General features: G+C 35.9%; 2 protein-coding genes across 4 annotated transcripts in view; one reads left to right on the forward strand and one right to left on the reverse strand.

The window, feature by feature from the left end:
* Window positions 1-21625, reverse strand: part of LOC144022599 (metalloreductase STEAP4-like) — a 90720-nt gene that overhangs the window by 26437 nt on the left and 42658 nt on the right. For all 3 annotated transcript variants that reach the window (XM_077527519.1, XM_077527520.1, XM_077527521.1), the window contains exon 4: window positions 3985-4024. The gene's annotated coding sequence lies outside the window, so the exon portion shown is untranslated. The remainder of the gene's footprint in view (window positions 1-3984; window positions 4025-21625) is intronic.
* Window positions 578-21625, forward strand: part of znf804b (zinc finger protein 804B) — a 79177-nt gene continuing 58129 nt past the window's right edge. Inside the window, exon 1 of the mRNA XM_077527518.1 lies at window positions 578-757. Coding sequence (XP_077383644.1) covers window positions 734-757 — 24 coding nt within the window. The 5' untranslated portion in view covers window positions 578-733. The remainder of the gene's footprint in view (window positions 758-21625) is intronic.

Below are 21625 nucleotides of genomic sequence, written 5' to 3' on the forward strand. Positions count from 1 at the left end.
CAGGTCACTTCCTGTTGAAATGAGGTCACTTCTAGATCACTTCCTGTTGAAATCTGGTCACTTAGACCACTTCCGTATCACTTCCTGTTGAAATAAGGTCACTTCCTGTTGAAATGAGGTCCATTCTAGGTCACTTCCTGTTAAAATCTTGTTTTAATCAAGGCTTCCATCCTTCACACAATAAATTAAACACTTTATGATTGCCACAATTGAACCGTGGAACTGTTTTTTGTTTTTTTGTTGTTGCTATTACTATATTTCCATTGGGAAAATGTGTTTAATAAATAAATAAATAAATAAAATGGAGGTCAACCAGCGCAACATTGTTGGAGGTTCCACTGTGAGACAATGGCCTGGTGCTCTCCTCTGGAAGGAGGCCTTGATTGTCTTGCGGGCCTCCTCTCACTTCCTTTCGCTTCCAGCTCATGACTTTCTTTCTAACCTCCCAATGAATGCAAGTGAACAAAAGCATTTTGGCTGCTGCGCTGACAGATTAGAGATTAAAATCTCACATGTATCCATGTCATTCCGTTACAATCATATCCTTGACAAACAGCTGCGCGGTGCAAATGGCGAGCGTCCCCCCCCTGTGACTGCAGGGTAATCGTCAGCCCATTACGAGGTTGAATGGGCCTACAGGATTTTTCGCTCCGTCTCCTCAGCCGCACCTTCGCTGGAGTGAAAGAGCTGATGCCGGGAGAAAGCGCTGACACAGAAGTGCAAGGCGACAGGAATGAGAACCTCAGACTCATCACAGGTGCGATTTCTTTCTGCTGGAGGAGGGAAAAGCGAGTATTGCTGTGCCGATGGACGCCGATTCGGGAAACTGTACCGTCTATCCACATATTTTCCTTTCATTACAAAGTTAACAAGGCGCAGGGGTAAATTTGCTAATGAGGCGATGGCATTTGATCTCATTAAAAGGGCCCTGTGGGATACATTGTCCCGACGTGGACCACAGATTGGTGAAAGATAATGACGTGCCAGCAGGCCTGTTAGATCAGCCGCATGGTAAGGACGTTGAACTGAGGATTGGACTGCTGCGTATTTGGTCACATTGAGCAATAATCATATCTGCAATGTTTAAAAGACCTTGACATAATTTAAGTCAGGGATGACCAAACTTTTTCTTCCAAGCGCTGCAAACAGACAAATAGAAGGTAGAAATTCTTTATGTGTAATTTAGGTAAAGGTACATTGTAGTTATAAATATATAAAAAAGGGAGTATTGAGGACCCATGCAGCACGAAATAAATAAATATGAGAGTAGAGCCTTTTCATTTATTGATTGATATTTAAACCTATTTATTTTTGTATTTATTTACTTACATTATTTATTTGTTTATTGTTGTTTTTAGTTTCATTTATTTTTATTTTTTTGTATTTAATTTTTCAATTATTTTTACGTGCTTTTATTTTCACTTTTATTTATTTATCTATTTTAAATTTTGGCATTTTTTCGTCCTGCATACACAGCTGTCTGTTAAGAGGTGGTAACCCAAATTTATTTATTTATTTATTTATTTATTTATTTATTTATTTATTTATGTATTTATTTAGTTAGGTTTTAGTTCCGTTTATATTTATTTTTTTGTATTTAATTTTTGAATTATTTTATGTTTTTATTTTCAGTTTTATTTATTTATTTATTTATTTATTTTAAAAATTTGCATTTTTGGTCCTCCATACAGAGCTGTCTGTTAAGAGATGATAGCCAAAAAGTATTTTTGGATTTATTTACTTACTTTATGTATGTATTTATTTATTTAGTTGTTTTTAGTTCCATTTACACTATATATATATTTTTTATTTTTTTTTATTTTTATTTTATGCATTTATTTTCACTTTTATTTATTTATCTAGTTTTAATTTTGGTATTTTTGGTCCTCTATACACAGCTGTCTGTTAAGAGGTGATAACCAAATTTTGGGGTGGTCGGCAGCCCGGTGACACACTAGAAAAGATCCGCCCCTGTATGTTGATCACAAAAATGGGAACCAAAACAAGAGAATTATGTATTAAGTTGATATTTGTTAGGCTCATTTATTGGATCTGGGCAATGAACAGCAAATGAAGGAAGCCATTTTAGCTTATTAGCTTTATTCACCAAAATTTCATTGCTGTTTTAGTTCGTAATTAGTTGTCAATTTCTTTACGTCTTTGCATATTATTAGCAACTCTCCAACGTTTTTGACAATCACACTTTTCATGGAACCTCAAAAACTAAACAAAATGTAAAAAAAATAAAAATAAAAATAATGATGTACCTGTCAGCCCTGCAAATCCCGCACATGTTAATTTGAGTATATGTTTTGGGCCGCTAAAAAATGGAAAGTGGACCGCAAATGGCCCCCTGGCCGTAGTTTGGACACCTCAAATTCAAGGATACATTCTTAAACAAACACGCTAAAATTTTGTTGCTGTTTTTTTTTTTTTTTTTTTTTTTTTTTTTTTAAGTTTTACTTAAACATTTTGGTTTATTGGTTGGATTTATTTCTGTTTGAACATTACATTTGACTACATTCCACTTGCTACATACTTTATTCATCTACGGCTTCTCAAAGAAATTCCGCCTTGGGCACATGACTGTTTCACCAATCCAAATAGTGACGTTTGTTTATTTTTATTCACTGAAAACTTGAAGTAGTGGAAGACTTTTTTGCTTTGATCTGAGTCATATTCTCAAGTAGCAGTACTTTTACAAGAGTACAATTTGTGGTTACATTACGGTGGGTAGTAACATCATTGCGCTATTATACATTCACCAGAGAAGTCAACGGCCATGAAAGTGCTGCTATTTCTCTATAATTAACTCATTGACTGCCATTGACGGAAAAAGACGTCAAATAATGCATTTTTGCTGGGCTGGCAGTGAATGTGTTAAACACAATGTGCCAATATATTTTGTGATTATATTGCAGCATCCTTTTTTTCCTTTTTTATTTTTTAAGGCAAATTTTGCTTAAAAATCCGTCAATTTTGGTTACATCTCATCTTAACTCATTGACTGCCATTGACGGAAAAAGACGTCAAATAAGGCATTTTTGCTGGGCTGGCAGTGAATGTGTTAAAAAAAAATCATCAACTTGGACCCATTCTACATTTCTTTGTCTTGTGTTCCTCTGAAGAGAACACAAGGATACATCCTGTCAGAGCTGATAAGACGCGTTACTGTGGGTTTGTAATAGGAAAGAGAATTATTCATTGTCTCCTACGCTAATCTCTCATGTCTGTAAAAAAACAAAAAAAACATGTTGTTTGCTATTCTGTGGGATTTTATTATGCTTTCATTTATAAAGGTGCATGTGTGTGAGTGCAAACAGCAGCCAACATACTCACGGTGGTAAGAAACAAACATTTAGCAGGTAAGTTCATGAGTTTTTCTACAGAAATCTGAATTGCCATTAAAGAGGCACAAATGAGGGAGCGCAGTGACTTAAGGCACTTGGATCAAATAGCTTCGCTAACACCACATCCTTCACCATGGCGAACGTTCACGTCCGTTTACAACGGCTCCAATTTGGTGATGTCAAATGTGGGGGGAGAGGTTAAGAAAAAAAAAAGGTTAAGTGCATTTTTAACCTCTCTTTTTGGTTATTTTCGTTTGGCGTGTACGTGAGCGTGTGCATGTCAGCATGTTTGAATGACTGATGGAAAACGTGACCAAGTAAGCATATGCGATGTCGTTCTCAAAAGAAAATGTCTTTTTGTGAAGGTGCAAATAATTGATGGCTTGCAGATATCACATATTAGAAATTCATTTTGCGTGTGTATGTGAGCGTGTGTGCCAAGACACACAAGGAATAGGATTTCAAAATCACACAGTGAATGTTGATGTGTGCACTACGCTCAGCTGCAGAATATGAATGTGTCATAAGTTGTTGCATGACTTCATATTTTTTAGTGAACACTGATGTGATGTCATTGATATTTTTACAGTTCTGGATTGCAGCAAATTGGACTAATTTCATTCAGTGCACTTACCTGCTGCTCATCATCTGCTAAACCAGGGACCGTCTGCAACCTGCAGAATAAATAAATAAATAAATAAATAAATAAATAAATACATAAATAATAATAATAATAATAATAATAGAAATTAATACTTTTTTCATCTTCTTTTTTGTTTTTTAGGTAAAATATCCTTTAAACAAATTAATGATTAAATACAAATATTTAAAAAAAAATCAAAATTTAATATAAAAAAAAAATCCAAATTTTTAAGTTGTCTGAAAAAGAGAAATAAAATCATAAAATGCAAATCATAAAATTAAATGAGGGTTTATTATATATATATATATATATATATATATATATATATATATATATATATATATATATATATATATATATATATATATATATATATATATATATATATATATATATATATCCATCCATCCATTTTCTTGACCGCTTATTCCTCACAAGGGTCGCGGGGGGTGCTGGCGCCTATCTATATCTATATATATATATATATATATATATATATATATATATATATAAATGTCCAAAATGTAAAGAAATTATTTTAAAAAAAAGGGCAGAAGAGAAAACATTCAAAAAGTAACTATTAAATCCAAAAACAAAAGACAAAATCCCAAAAGTTACTCTAAAACATCCATAAAATTACCAAAAATTTCTGAAAATTAATACCCCCCACCCCAAAAAAAGGCAGAAAAATGTAAAAATAAATAAATAAAAATAATAAATAAATAAATAAATAGCCATAAAATGTCCAAAAAAGAAAAAAAGGGATGGAGAATGACCGTAATATGTCCATAAAATTGCCAAAAATGTAAGAAATGACAGAAAGGCAGAAAAATATAAAAAATTAAAAAAAAAGTGTGAAAAATTACCAATAAAATAAATCCAAAAACAGAAGACGAAAGGTAGAATATATGAATCTCAAAGTATTGGATGTTTCATATTTTTCTGTTATGGTGTAGCTCTAACTAGCTCTTGGGCCCTCAGTACACTAAACTAACACACTGTTTTGTTCATCACAATCGTCCAATGTTTTGCGGCTCCAGACAGATTTTTTATTTATTTGGCCTAAAATGGCTCTTTTGACATTAAAAGGTTGCTGACCCCTGCCCAAAACGTTATTGCACATTAGACCATCTAATCTTCTAGTCATCAAATCTTGCTGATATTTATTTGATATCTGTCTCTTTTATTAGCTACAGCAGTTTGTTCTGATGCATTTCTTTTGAACCGTTCAGATTTCATTAGACAGGATGAATAGTCCATTGGATACAACTGACCTTGCGAAGGACACAGGTGTGGAATATCCAGTTTAAACGTGCATCAATTGCACTTTACGAAAGCGTGTGCATGAGATATTTGAATGAGTGTGTGTGTGTGTTTCTTACAGTGTGGGAAGGTTAATTGCTATGTGACCAAACTGAGAGCAGTGACTTCTGACCTGCCGAGGGTCAAACAAGGCCTTGCAGAAGAGAAAAACGCATAATTACTTTGCATACCCTTGCTGATGCGGTTACTCTGCTGCAGATGCTGGCGTAGAGAACATTTGAGAACATTACAGGAAAAAAAAAAAAAAAAAAAAAAAAGGACGTTTTGTGCATTATTCATTTAAATACTGTAAGTGATTTGTGGAGATTTAGGTTGAACAAAACGTGTTCCAAGATTACTTGAAAGACTCCTCATTTAGGTCAGCTGGAGCCTAGAAATGTATGCACAATGTGTGATATAAGTGTTGGCAAGTCACTAGCTTAATGTGCCCTGAAGTGAAGTGAAGATGACGTTTATGTGTGGGTGCGTGTGCCTGTTCTTCATAATGTGAACACAAATCCCTCTGGCATTGTCTTGGTCACGTTTCCTGCCAGGTCGCCTTAGAGATTCCAATAAAGATCTGGAAGAATGTCAAAGATTGTAATTAGTCTCTACTTACTCTGCCATGGATTGACATTTAAGTATAGCTAATGTGTATTTTTGTGTATCTTGCCACACAGAATTAATTGCATGACTTCAATAGTTAACAGTTTTATATCTTTTTTTTAAATGTACATTAAAATGTACAATAAAACATTTTTTTTCCAAAGTTTTCATAGTCTCGTTAATATAAAAGTGGACAAAAAAGTTAACCTAATAGAAATATGGCTGAATGTTTTAGTCATTGATACAGTAATTTCATAATAATTCATAAAATTTAGTTAATTTTTTTCCAAAGTACTGCACTGTAAAAAACAAAAACAAAAAAAGTGATATTGATTTGTGTTGAGTTAATATTTCTGCCACTAGATGGCATAATTGCATTTGTAAGATGTTGGTGACAGCTCAGTGCATGTTTCTTTTTATATCAAGAGCTATCTAATCTTTAATATGAAGTAAGTTGTGAAATTCTGCATGTTTTAAAAATTGTAAAATACAACTTGAGCCCAGCCTCCACAAATATAGGCATTATTATTACATTTATTACCGCTAAATTTTGATGAATGTTTTAGTCATTGATACAGTAATTTCATAATAATTCATAAAATTTTGTTAATTTTTTTTCAAAGTACTGCACTGTAAAAAAAAAAAAAAGTGATATTGATTTGTGTTGAGTTAATATTTCTGCCACTAGATGGCATAATTGCATTTGTAAGATGTTGGTGACAGCTCAGTGCATGTTTCTTTTTATATCAAGAGTTATCTAATCTTTAATATGAAGTAAGTTGTGAAATTCTGCATGTTTTAAAAATTGTAAAATACAACTTGAGCCCAGCCTCCACAAATATAGGCATTATTATTACATTTATTACCGCTAAATTTTGACGCCTCTGCTGTGTTCCCCATATATATATATATATATATATATATATATATATATATATATATATATATATATATATATATATATATATATATATATATATATATATATATATATATATATATATATATTTTTTTTTTCAACAGCATCACTTGGTGTATGCCTTGGATGCCATCCCAGAAGTTGCAATAATGTTTGCTGACATGTTGCGACAGAATTTATTACAAGATATTATATGTGATTAAGCATGAATAGAGCATCTACAGACTGATACTGTGATGGCTCATATTTTGTCATGTGATAATGTAATGTGTTGGGGGATGGTTTATTTCTTTTATAAGCCTGTCGTTGTCCTATTGTGTGATGTTTCAATACATCCAAAGACGTTATCATTGTTAATGTAAATGTTAATATTATGATCCTAAATATCCCTTTAAATAGGTGTGTTGTTGTGCTAGTGTGCACCTTTCAACAATGTCAGTGCCACAGAGGATTGTGTGAAAGCTGTCATAGAACATGAGGATCCGAAAATAGACCATTCCCAAAGGGGGGGAGAAAGGGGAAGTGGGGGAAAGATGCTTGAGTAGGCTCACATTTGAGAGACAAAACGCTGCAATTCTGGGTCACTGACAATGATTAATTATAGGTTAGAGCTTACAGTAAACATGCACATACGTACACGCATGCACGTGCGGACAAACACGCACAACAACACGTTTTGCACAATACCTTAAGGAGATTGTGAAAAGGGAACATTCTGAATGAAAAAAAGTACTCGAACCAAATTATTTATTTGTATTATTATAATTGTGTCATGAGACCACAATAGTTGTAGTGGATGATTTTATGGAGGTTAGTTTTTCACAATGTACTGTATTTGACTGAGTGTTCATAGTTAAAGTGAATAAATAACTTACACAAAAAGGCATCAAGGACCCAGTTGCTGAGAAAAGACTGGCAAAGTTAAGGAATACTCAAAAAATTTCACAGGTGAACAGTGCAAATACGCAAAGTCTTCTCATCTGCAATGAACCGACGCAAAGTGGAAATGTATGCTGTGGTCTGACGAGTCCACACAGACTAAATTGGGGCGATAAATGAGAACTGATTTAATTACTCATAGGTAGGTACAAAGTAACCATAGCACAACATGCCATTTGATCACATTAGATTTTTTAGATTTTGTTAGATTAAACAGTTAATAGTGGTTAATAATAATAATAATATTATTATTATTATTATTATTATTATTATTATTATTAAGAAGAAGAAGAAGAAGAAGAAGAAGAAGAAGAAGAATAAATAATAACAATAATAATAAATAGTAACAATAATAATCACTCATTCGCTGCCATTGACGGCTATATACGTCAAAAAATCCATTTTAACTGGACTGGCAGTGAATGAGTTAATAATAATAATAATAATAATAATAATAATAATAATAATAATAATAATAATAATAATAAAAATAGCCAAATCAACCTGACTTTAATAAATTAATATTAAATACAAATACATTCACACAGAAATAATAAATAAATAAATAAATAAATAAATAATGTGGACGTGCATGGTAAATCGGTGCTCATAATGAAAATATGACACGAGCTAAATAGGACTTTTGTACCCAATGTACAGTGGTGGCTCACAAGTAAGATGTAAAGTAAGATGATAAATCTGCAACAAACCTCACATTGCTTTCCTTTGATACATCGTTGCAGTAGACTAGGTCGGCAGTACAGTATTTTGGCTGCTCATCTACATCTCGTGTGCTCTATTTATACATTGGGCCTCAGCAGAAAAAGACGCTTGAGACTTTGAAGTGACTCTTCAGAAGGACTCAATGATTGAATCATTGTCACTCACTTCGGGGAGCCAACTGATAAGTGAAAATGGGATTTCGCCCTTGCTCTTTTCATGCTAACTTTCCATACAATAAGTGGTGGATGATTTAGAGATGAATTGATGAAGAAAATCTTCATTCAACGCATTGCTGTGGTTGCAAAAGAGCCAAAGCAACATGCATAAGAGAAAAGAGCCACTGCCCATCTGTTGTTGTGCTTTGAACAAAAAAAAAAAAAAAAAAAAAGGTTCCATTTTGTGTCTCTTGAGTGCGCGTGTGCGCTTTGTGTTCTCTCGCTCAATTTTTCGGACATTGTGTGATTGTTTTGGGCTTGGCATAAGACTGGAAATGGCAATTCTCTTACAAGTTGAGCGGGAGTGCTGAGGGATGTTGTTGAAAGACACAAATTGAGGACTACAACAGCTGCAAATACATCAGAACAAATCACGGCATATGAGAGCAATCCCTCGATAGCACACAAGCGTGGCCCTGCAGTACTTCGAGCAGCACAGGGCAGTGACAAAAAGGCAACATAAAATTCAATTCGTTCAAAGGAGCCACTCTCGGATTTCTCCGATGCTTGAGATCCTGACATGCCGCACTTCCTTTTATGTTTGCTTGTTTTTGTTTAAGCTCTCAGATCTTCCAAGTGAGCTTTTTTTTTCCTTGTTAGAAATCGAAGTTGTTAAGAAAAGTTAGGTAAGCTTTTCCTCCTTTGAATGTTCCATTTTGTGTCCTTTGTTGGTTACACTTCGAATAGCAGGGATGGGATTAACTCATTCACTGCCAGCCCAGGTGTAAAATGGATCTTTGACGTGTATGGCCGTCAATGGCAGTGAATGAGTTAATAGTGTAGTGGTTCAGTTTTGTACAACTTCGATCCGGAAAGTGTCACAGATACAGTTGCCTTGTCAGCTGGGAGATGAGCGATAGAAGATGGTTGGATGGATGCATGATGCGTTGGCTGTTTTTAGCGGAGTGGTTCACAAAGCTGATTTGTGCAGCTTGGCTCAATCTGAACCCTGTAGTTTTGCAGTTGACCCGTTTAGTTGTTCACAGTCAACTTGGATAGGCTCATCCACAACCGTAAGCAAGCCCAGGTGTAAAATGGATCTTTGACGTGTATGGCCGTCAATGGCAGTGAATGAGTTAATAATAATAGGATATATAGAATAGGATTAACAGGAATGCCATTATGGGGGAAAAAAAATATCGATTCTTCAATACTTATTGCATTTATTTATTTTCTTCAGCTTACCCTGTTGATGGTTCATGAACCGGAACTATACCCGGCTGAACTTGACGTGTGCGGGAGTGTGCCCCTTGTACTGGTCAATAGCAGAGCACCCAATGGGGTGATGTTCAATTAAGCGTACATACATGTTTTCAACACTAATCAATATATTTTATTGTGGGTTGTGCATGAGCTGCAATCTATCCCAGCTGACTTTTAACTCTTTCACTGCCATTGACGGAAAAAGACGTCAAATGATGCATATTTTTTTTGCTGGTCTGGCAATGAATGTGTTAAGGATGTGGGGGTACTGGTCATTGGACAATTTCTTTTCTTTTTTATTAGTAGCATTATTTTTATCTGTTTATGGTATTTATAGTTTATGCTAAGAGTGATTAACACAAATGCAGATATATATTTTTTTAACATCATGCAAGTTTTATTAGCTGTGAGTTGGTGTTCTGCCCCGCCCACTTTGAGGCTCATCAAAAAAGAAAAAAAAAAATTAAATGGAGGATTTGTAATTGTTCTGTCAATATCTATTTTTGTTAACTGTGTTCACATTCGATTTAGTTTTGTTCCATTCCATGTTACAGGATGTCATTTCTTCCCTTGTCTCTTGCCAGGATTCTTTAGGTTTTAGCTTAAAAAAAATTGAAGGTAAACACTTGTAGGTTGTAGGTTAGTGACCTGCTGATAAGCAAAAGTCAAATCTTTGGGTTCTTGGTCTAGTGCTGCTATAAAGAGGGCGTCGGTTTTGGACTTTATCCGGACACATTTGCATATTCATTAATCATTGAGAGGTAACATTAGCTCGGCATTGGTAGCACACGCCATTTTGGATTTCTCCAGACAGGCTTTTTATCCAAATAAAACTGGATCCATCAAAGACAGCTGTGTCCAGCAGTTTCTTCATTATTCACCAATCACCATTGATATCCTGATAAATTCCGGGATTGTCAAATAAATTCATTCCTGAAATTAAACTGTGTTAGAAAGTAGGGATGTAACGATAAGGGAAACATCGTGATATCGTGATATTAAAACTGCCACAATATCGCCGTCGTCATGTTCACAATATTTAAAAGGAACACATCTGTCAAAAAAAGTCAGGTTGATTTCCATTTGTGCCGTTCTAGCACCCCCTAGTGGCTAGTTTATTCGGGAACTTTAATTTTCATAAGGGATGTTTTGGCCTTCTATGTTTAAAATCTACGCTAATTGTCGGATGAAGAGGAAACTAATTTGCTTGTGAAGCAATAAATGTGTGCTTGCATTAGCAAATAAGCGCGTCAATATTGTTATTAGAGATTGTAGGTGGTTTATATGCATTGCTGTTATGTACAAAAGCACAATGTTGTGCTTTTTTTAGTATGAGCTCTTTTTTTTTTTTTTTACAATATTGTGATCTTTTTTAAATATCACCCCCCCAACAATATCGTGATAATTATCATATTGTGACCTTCATATCGGGATAATATCGTATCGTGATGTTTGGATATCGTTAGAAAGACGCCTGATTGTCTGAAAAATGTAAACTTTCTGTGTTAATTTATCCTGGATCCACACCTACTTTACCTGCACCAAAAATGTATTTTTTCTTGGCCTATGACAACAATTTGGTAGTTTAGGTGACAACACACCCTCCTTGGTTGACTCACAAAACGTTTACAATCTCATCCAAATCATCAATCATCTTGATGATGTTATTTTGTCACAATCACATGCAGTAGGTCTTTTTTCGCCCACATTTCTCTTCCCTCGGTGTATTTGTTGAAGTGAAAGCGCAGGTACGTCAACTTTATCAAGGGGAAGCACTCCTCTTACTTCTTAGCGACAGATGGATCAAATCCTTCTCAAACTCTTCGCCCCCGTCTCGCCTTCCTCTTCCTGGCCCTGTGACACCGTTCCTAACGGAGCCTTTTTTTTTTTTTTTAATCCCTCGCCGACTCCCTTGCGCTCACTTCGCTTATTCTGAATTCTCCTCTCTCTGTCAGTGTACAGCGGCTTCGGGCTGCAGGGTCTGTGTATGTGTGAGAGGGAGAGAGAGAAACCGACAAGAGCTTTCCTAAATCCCAGGTAAGTGCAAAGCTTTTCTGTGGGAGAATTTCATTTCATCACCTCTCATCCTGCACACGGAGAAGAGGGATCGGAGTCTCCTGGTTATGAATCCAATAACTAGTGGGTATGTGTGCGTTTACATGTGTGCGAACGAGAAAACGAGAGGAGGCTGGCGGGCTTGTTTATGGGAGTGAAGGTTACTTCAATAAATTCAAACTGAAGGTTAAACCAAAAAGGACACAGAATAGGTGTGTGTGTGCATGTGTGAAAGGCAAAGTCAAGGTGGCACCGTGTCACACTTATCGTCTATATCGATGCATAACAGGCTTGTATTGGCATATGAGCATGCTTGCTCCTTGACACGCATTTATATACTCTACACAAACACGCGCCAACTTCACTCCCACCGCATCTGAGTATATAGCACATTAAGCTCGAGAGCTGAGGTCAGCCCTAAATCATTTAAGGTCACCATGGCGACCGGATGAAATTAAAGTCCTGCTTGATAGTCCCGGCCAGGCACATTAAAACACACACCAGCACACACTTGCACATTAATCACGCAGAGCAAAAGAGGTAACGTGCAACGAAGCAGCTTGCTCGTCCAAACAGAAGAGCAGAAGTAAACGTCGAATGAAAGCAAAAGTAGAGCAGACTGTCCAGAAAGCAGCTGTTAGGAAGCAGTTGAGACTGATTGAATTAAAGTGGAGGCTGGAACTGGTCATTGCGTCGGCGTTCCGTCTCCACAGTCTGCCGCCACTAAGAAGACGGGCACCATTGGAGTCTGGCCTGGGCTTAATTAACTGCCAATATGACTCTTGACATGACATGAAAGTCATGTTTGTGTGCGCAATAAAAAAACCTCAGATCTCAATATGATGATTGCGAAGATGTTCTCATTACGTTTTCGTTCAAAGAAGAAAAATATATCCGATGTTTTTTTATGAGAATCGTGTTGGCAACATTACTTTATATAAGTAATTAGTTATAGTTACTTATTACTTAACGGAGTTAGTAATTAAATTACTTCATAATAATTTAACTCTTTACCAGGCAAAGTAACTATTTTTACTACTTAAAAAAGTTTTTATATCAAACAGTTTTTATTTTTTATTATTATTATTATTATTATTATTATTATTATTATTATTATTATTATTATTTATTTATTTATTTAGTTTTTATACAAATAATTCAAATTATGTCCAGGCTATAAAGGGTGTTTTAATTGATTTTTGTGAATATTATGTCATTATGTATCACTCCATAATGACACATTAATGTTCTCCCACTACCACTGCCAATTACAGAAATTAACAATAATAATAATAACAACAACAACAATAATAATAATAATAAACATCATCATCATCATAATAATCATAATAATCATCATCATCATCATCATCATAAATACTGGATATATGGTGATTTGTGGCACATATGTCACCCTAATTTAATACATGTAGTGCACACAACTGTGCAACCTACCGTAACCTGTAATTGTGGAGTGTAATAACTGAAATGATGATTGAATTTCGATTAATTGCACAGCCCTACTTTGACATGTTTCGCCGTCAATGGCACTGAATGAGTTAAAGCTCTCCTTCAAGTTCTTCATGCTCTGCAGAACTCGCCCTTGGATTGGTCACTGTTGAACAGGCCTGCCTGTGACCTTCCTGCCTCATTCTCCTGATAACGACCTCAGCCTTCTATCCCCAACCAGTTAGCAATTCCTAACGTCTGTTTGCCTGTCCCCGTGGCTGTTTGGTGTTCTGCTGTCACAACATCACAATGTTCATCATTTGATTGCGAGGGAAGGCAACTTCCTTGTCCCCTGAGGGGCTCTGCAGGTTGGTCATCACAAAGTTGGACTCCACCTCAAGGCCGTTTCCCCCTCCGATGTTACATATGTGAGCTTTAGTGATATTCGGTTTGCTTAGCACCAATTTTAACTGCGTCCATGACCCTGCAAGGCATCACTTAGCGTGAATCTTTGCTAAGCGCACAGCCAGGCTAGATAAGGGATTCCCCAAAATGAGCTATGACTGCTATGATAGCTCCCCATGCTTTCATCTGCCTGCCCGCTGCATGCTTGTTGTGCATGGCGGAGAGTGTGTGTGTGTGTGTGTGTGGGGGGGGGGGGGGGGGGGGGGGGTAACCCTCTGCTCTCTCTAAAACCACATTTAATCTCAGGCATCGCTGCTTTGAAGTACAATAATAAAGTTGAGCGTACTCTGGAGCGTTCTCTCTTGTTTGACTCGAATTAGCTGAACAAAGTGTGTTGTCTCGTTTCCGATGGGACGGACCAAAGGCATCACGAGCAGGACTCATCTATTATTTACTCAGCTCCGCCGCTATTTCACTAAAGAGTCAGAGCCGCCATATCAAACCACCTGTCTGTAGTCAAAAACAAGAAAACAAATTCACGTGATTTCTGCCACCCAGTCGCGGCAGTACCATTTGATCTCAGGCATCCCATTTTTAATGAGGTTTTACAAAGGTAAACAAGTATGTGAGTGACGAAGGTAGAAAACATGCATGTACAGGTACACACATTCAATAGTACACAAAAAAAGTAAAAAATAATGCACATGCATTAGAGGTGTACAATTATAAATGTGTCCCGCTATTGTGCAGCATCAAGACAAAAACGTGTGAGACTGAAAAACAGCATAAATCTGATTTTTATTATTCCTGTGACAATCTATTTCTATTCTACTTTATTTATTTATTATTCTATTCTGCAATTATAACTGTACTATATTACAGTCCAAAAACACTAATAATAGGGATGGGAACGTGCTGGAGCAATGTCAGTCTTATTTTAAAGTAGTGGATACTTGATAATTAAGGCCAAAACAACAACAATGATAATAATAATAATCTGACATCGATTAAGTCCTTCTCGGCAGTAGATGGCGCTATACTGTGGCAGCTTGACCCATCAGCGAATCACTGTCTGCGTCAGAAAAAAAGGATGCTACCATTTGTTCACGATTTTTTTTGTCACAGTGTTTAATTACATTTTACTGTACATATCAAAATTACTAGACGTATTGGTACTTAATCGGTGTGCACTCAAAGAGGGAATACTCATACTGACGTTGGTCACGTTGCATTCTTCTATAATTTCAAGGTGGTGTTATTTTCCACTTGACAGACATTTGTCAAAACATTCACATTCATATTCAAACATATAGACATTTTGTTTTTTGTAGAAAAATAGATTCCCTTTTTTTTTTTTTAATATAGACTTAGACTTGACTTTATTGATCCCTTTGGGATGGCTCCCTCTGGGAAATGTACATGTCCAGCAGCAATGAGAACAGATAATAAAATGAAAAATAATTCAATCAATCAATAAATAAGGTTATTACACCACAGATTGAATTAATAATAATAATAATAATAATAATAATAATAATAATAATAATAATAATAATAATAATAATAATATGAAAAATAAGAATTCAATCAATCAATCAATAAGGTTATTATACCAGAGATTTAATTAATAATAATAATAATAATAAGAAGAAGAAGAAGAAGAAGAAGAAGAAAAAAAATAAAATAAAAAATAAAAATTCAATCAATCAATAAATAAGGTTATTACACCAGAGATTTAATTAATAATAATAATAATAATAACAATAATAATAATAATAATAATAATAATAATAATAATAATAATATGAAAAATAAGAATTCAATCAATCAATAAATAAGGTTATTATACCAGAGATTTAATTAATAATAATAATAATAATAATAATAATAATTAATTTACTTAATTAATTTAATTAATTAATTAATTAATAAAAAATATTTTATTTTATTTTTATTTTTATTTAAGAAAAATAAAATAAAAAATAAAAATTAAATCAATCAATAAATAAGGTTATTACACCGGAGATTGAATTAAATAAATTCCCCCCCCCCCCCCCCTCCCCCCCCCCCCCCCCCAGTGAGGAGTTGTAGAGTACAATGGCACGGTGGACAAAAGAGTTCTTTAGTCTGTTGGTTCGGCATATTACGGAGAAACTCCATACAAGCATGACTAAAACTATCCGATTCCAGTTACATGAAAATGAAGAAATAATTTTAAATGCAGTAATTATATTTTTAGAATTTACCTTGAAGTAACTGTAATGTTTTGCCTTCTATTTTCATCTAATTTCATTTTACAGAAGGTAAACTCCAATCATCGGCGCTTTCATGGTAAGCAGGTGATAAAGCTGATAAAGTGGCCAAAATCCGAAAAGAGAGCTTAACTTGCATGCGCGTTGGCGCCAGCGTGAAGCTCCATTACTTCCTTCTGCGGCAAAATATATGCTGATTACATTTCAGGTAGCATATGAATCATAGAGGAGGGGTGTAGATGGAGGATGAAATGAATTGCTGTCAAACGGCATTAAAATGGCTTCTTAATGTTCCACACTTCAGGTGTGCGCATGAAGTCGCACTAAGACATCAGCGTATAGGAGGTCTAGCCTGAACACTCAACAAGGGGTCTTAATAGAGGAAGAACGTGAGAGTAGAAGAAGAATATATGCTGTTTTTTTTTCTTTATTTGTTGCTGTTATTAGTTTTGATTAGTAAATTGTTGTGTGTGTAAATGTGCCTCTCTCTCATCCTCGCGACTTATTAGCGCCACAATAGAAAACTTGGCATGAAAAAGCAACACGACAGGGGGCGTTGGCAGGGGGCACAGTAACTCAATTTGGAGGGACGGCCCGCACATGCCGCCCCATGATGCCGACACCACTCCGGCATCAAGAGGTCCATCACACACTGGAACACCATGTGGTCCGTGGACCCATATCACACTCTCTTTTATCTTTTTGCTCTTTTTCACAAGCTGACACGTCATACTGTACGTCCCCCTATATTCTTTTTCCATTCTCAGCCTGTAGGTACACCACCAGCACGCACAACCAAATCGGGACATAAATCTTCTTCTCTCTCTTGCACGGTCATAAATTTTGTGTATTTCTCCCTCGCTCATATTCTGTCTCACCTTACGCAAACAGACCTCTGATAAATTGTGGCAATGACAATTACATTGGTAAATTTAACTTCCATTTACATTTAGATTACAGAATATTTCACTTTTTTCAATCCGTGGTGTGAAACCAACATACGCATGGCCACGGACGTACACTATGCGGACGCATGCGGTTTGTGACGTTTTTATTATTGCCACCAGTGTTGCCGGTAACGCGTTACTAAGTAACGAGTTACTCCAAAAAATTTGCTTTTCAAAGTAACTAGTAGTCTAACGCGTTACTTTATTCTACAAAGTAGTCTGATTAAAGTTACTGTCCAGAGGTTCAATGCGTTACTCCACATTTTCATGAAGAAGGCAAAATATCTCACTGTTGTAACAGTCACAAACAACTGCCGCTAACTACGAAGATTTATTTTCATGTTAAAAATGCACTTTCAAGAAAGTATTTGGAACTCCGTTTCTACCGCATTATTTTTATGTTGAGATGGTGTTATCGGCAGCTGCTGAAAGTAACTAAAAAAATAACTTTTAATCTAACTTAGTTACTTTTAAAATCAAGTAATCAGTAACGCAATTTAGTTACTTTTAAAACCAAGTAATCAGTAAAGTAACTAAGTTACTTTTTCAAGGTAACTGTGGCAACACTGATTGCCACTGATGCACAAAACACAAACACGTACCCTCTCAAATGCACACACAGCAATTAATCTCATTGTTCACACATGGACGAAAGCACATATGAGAGCGGTAAATCCTAATTTCACTGCCCACATTCTGTATGTGACACACACAAGTGGCTTCACTCCCAGCTGATGTTATCTTAGCATCCATAATATGGATGATCCAATATGTTGTGTTCATCATTAAAATTATACCCATAGGAAATGTGCCAGGCAATCATAAAGTGCATAACTCCAAGCTTGTGTTCTGGTAGATGGTGGAAGTCAAAGTGCAAGTTTGTGCGGCTAAGTGTAACTAAAGAAGCCTTTTGGATAAAAGGTGAAACATCCTCAACTCTTTGACTGCCAAAAACGTTGAATAACGATTAGTAAAATCACGATGTATGCCGCCATAAAAGTTAAATGAAGTCAACTATGTTTTTTGTTTGTTTGTGTAAGTGCAGCACGTGCTGCCTGGTCAATGAGTATGTGGAATCAAAAACCCTCACTACCTATAGCCAGCAGATGGCAGCATTGCATCTCTTTTCAATGGTCTCAATGTGGATGAAATTTGATGAAACAGAACGTTTGGATGATGTAAATGATCAAAGCCTTTTTTTTTGTTTTGATAACGTGTGTTCAGAGTTCAGACACCCAAATTAGATGCATAGTGTGCTTTCACCTCGAAAAATTGATGACCAATTTGTTCAATGCCCATTGAGAGCTCCAGTGAAAGATTCAAGAATGACTGAAATTATTGTCGGCCAATTTTCAAATCAGCCATTATGTCCGACTATTATCTCCTGGATGTTGATGCTGCCGGCCCCCCTTATCCCCCTCATTCTCCTGTGCTCAATGTACCTGTTCCTGAGCCAGCGGGGTTGTCGCCATGGCAATGAGAAGATGTGTTTTGACATGCCAACTGGGAGTGAGGGCAGATTCATGCACACAAACTGATGATCAAACAACGCTATTCAAGCAACGTCTTCGTCGTCTTCCACCCAATCCCACTACTATGTTGCAGGCTATCTCCCTCTGTTGGTCATTGTTATTCATATGGCTTGGACGGGTTTGTAACTGTATTCAATTTAATTGCACCTTGTGGTACAATGACAGTAAAGCTATTCTGATTCTGCTATAACACACACTGTGCAACAGAGCATACAGTAGCCAAAAACATACAGTATATTCTTTCTGCTCTGCGGGAACGACTATTATTGCAACTTAGTTCCGATATTCGCTACTTTTTCTTCTTGCTCTTAATTAAGTTGCATCGACACCCAGTAGAGCTCAGTATGTGTTACCCGGCAACAAAATTCAGACTTTAGTCCAAATTTAGTTGTTGGATATTAACTCATTCTCTCCCAGCCATTTTCACAGAAACAATCCCTTTCTCTCCCGGCTGTTTTACTGGATTTTGACTGATTTTGCAAGGCCCACAGAATATTGTGTTCTATGGCTATAAAAGCATGGAACCTATCAAAAGAAGGATTAAAGTCTCTTCTTCTCAAGAAAAAAAGTATGTTTCTATATGTTTCCATTTTGCAGCAATTAGCATTAGACGAGAGCTACGTTTCATCAGTTTTCCCAAATCTACTTAAAATTGTAAGTAATTTAGCTTTTTTTTCTCGAGATGGCCCTGGTTGATCTCCTTTGCTCTGCTGCCACCTGCTGGCCGTTTGAGTAATAACTACCATCTCTGCAACCGTTCTTTGCAGTTGAGAGGCTGCATCAAAGCCTTCTGTATGCTCTAGCATAAAAGAAACAAAAAAACAAAACAAACAAAAAAAAACGTATAAATACGTCTTTGAGAGCAAATGAGTTAAGGAATGCTCCAAAAAGGACAGTAGAAATTTAAGAAAAAAATATATAGTTAAATAAGAAAATTACTTCAAATAAGCAAAATTATCTGCCAAAGAACAAGAAAATTTTACTTATATTTACCTGTAAGATTTACAAAAATAAGAAAATAATACTATTCCCATATCAACCACAGTGGTCTTGAAAATAATATTTTTATACAAAAAAACAAGTTATATTGACTTTTTCCAAGATGTAATAAATAGAACTATTTTCTTCAAATACATCTGTATTTTTGTTTTACTCTTGGATAACTTTGCCTGAGCGTCAAGCAGGGAAGCAACAGGTTACATTATTTAATCATCTTTGGTATGAGTCAGGATTGAACCCACAACCTCCAAGAGGGCACAAAATTGCACTTGTCTGATTGTTTCCATACTTGTAATTCTTCCATTTATCTTATTTCTAGATTATGCACAATCTTAAAATAAGAAAATTCATTGTGTGAAACCCCAGTTCAGGGCCTTAGATGTTGGTTAGTTGTCGTCTTAAAATGTGAAAAATGCTTGTGTTAAGCCTTAAGGTACTTAAAACTGGCTCTTAACACTCAAAGCTAAGACTGCTTGATCAAATAAGAAATTAAGAAAAAGTATCTAAAAATAAGCACAATGATTTTGTCTGACATTTTCATTTTACGTAAAAATAACTTGTCAAGGCAAAATAAGCAAATTTAGGTTAAATTTAGGAAATTATATCTTAGTTAACACATTCACTGCCATAGACGGCTATAGACGTCAAAGATGAATTTTTACTGTGCTGGCAGTGAATAAATTAATGATTGGGGTCGTCGACAGCACACTGCTAAGTGCAGTGTGAAAAGTGTTAGTTTGAATGATTGTTACCCATTTGACTCAAATGGGCTCTGTGATTGACAAGCGACCACTCCAGTGTATAGTCAACTGATTCCATGCACCCTTGACAAAAAAAATGGATTGAGTGTAAGGCGGTGCAAAAATAGTATCTCTTGCTACAATTCTGACACATATGCATTGGAATGCATGAGGTAAATCCCGAAGATGTCAAGTGGTCGTCTGCAACCGCGCATTCCGAGTTTTCGACACAGATCCCGTGGGGGCTCTTTGCAGAGGATCAGGGACAGACACGTATCATCACTCACACTCGCCCCAGCTTCTGGATCCTAATAGTGAATGTGACTCTTAAGCACAGTGCCTAGCAAAGCAATATGCAGCCCGGCTGCAATATTTCTGCAGCTTATAAGCAGAGACAAGAAGGGAAGACAGCCAGAGGCAGCAACTGGGGAAAAAAGATACCACCATGATTTTTCTTTTTGCCTTCGCTCTTTTTCTCTGTCTCCCACCCACCGAGCCAGACCCCCATACCCTGACTCGCTCCTTTTTCTGCTTATACTGTACCGCATCATTTCCAGCGGTAATGAGTGCAGCAGGAGCAGGCAGAGAGCAATGAAGAGAGGCGGTACTTAAGGGAATTAGAGTGTTTAAAATATACCTGAAGGTTTCCTCTTGTGGATGGCCAAATACCCACATAACACCCACAATTCATATTCATGTATATTCATAGATACCTAATCAGAATGGTTGCAAAATAGGGATGTCACAATAAGGGCAATATCGTGATATTGCGATATTAAAGCTGCCACAATATCGTCGTCGTCATGTTCACAATATTTAAAAGGAACACATCTGTTAAAAAGTAGGGTTGATTCCCATTTGTGCAGTTCTAGCACCCTCTAGTGGCTAGTTTATTAGTGCAATTTAATTTTCATTCGGGATGTTTTGGCCTTCTATGTTTAAAATCTATGCTAATTGTCAGATTAAGGGGAACCGAATTTGCTTGTGAAGCGATCAATGTGTGCTTGCATTACTAAGTAAGTGCCTCAATATTGTTATTAGAGATTGTAGGTGGTTTATATGCATTGCTGTTATGTACAAAAGCACAATATTGTAGTTTTTTTGTTTGTTTTTTAGTATGAGCTCTCTTTTTTTACAATATTGTGATCTTTTTTAAATATCGCCAACGCTCCTACAATATCGTGATAATTATCGTATCGCGACGTTCATATCATGATAATATATCGTGATGTTTGGATATCGTTACATCCCTATTGCAAAACAGCATAATTATTACGTTATGTTATATATTACGTTATGCATGTGATTTCATATTGCACATATTCGTTCGACTTCTTTCTTTTTTG

The sequence above is a fragment of the Festucalex cinctus genome, chromosome 7 (genome assembly GCF_051991245.1).
Source record: "Festucalex cinctus isolate MCC-2025b chromosome 7, RoL_Fcin_1.0, whole genome shotgun sequence".
NCBI lineage: Eukaryota > Metazoa > Chordata > Actinopteri > Syngnathiformes > Syngnathidae > Festucalex > Festucalex cinctus.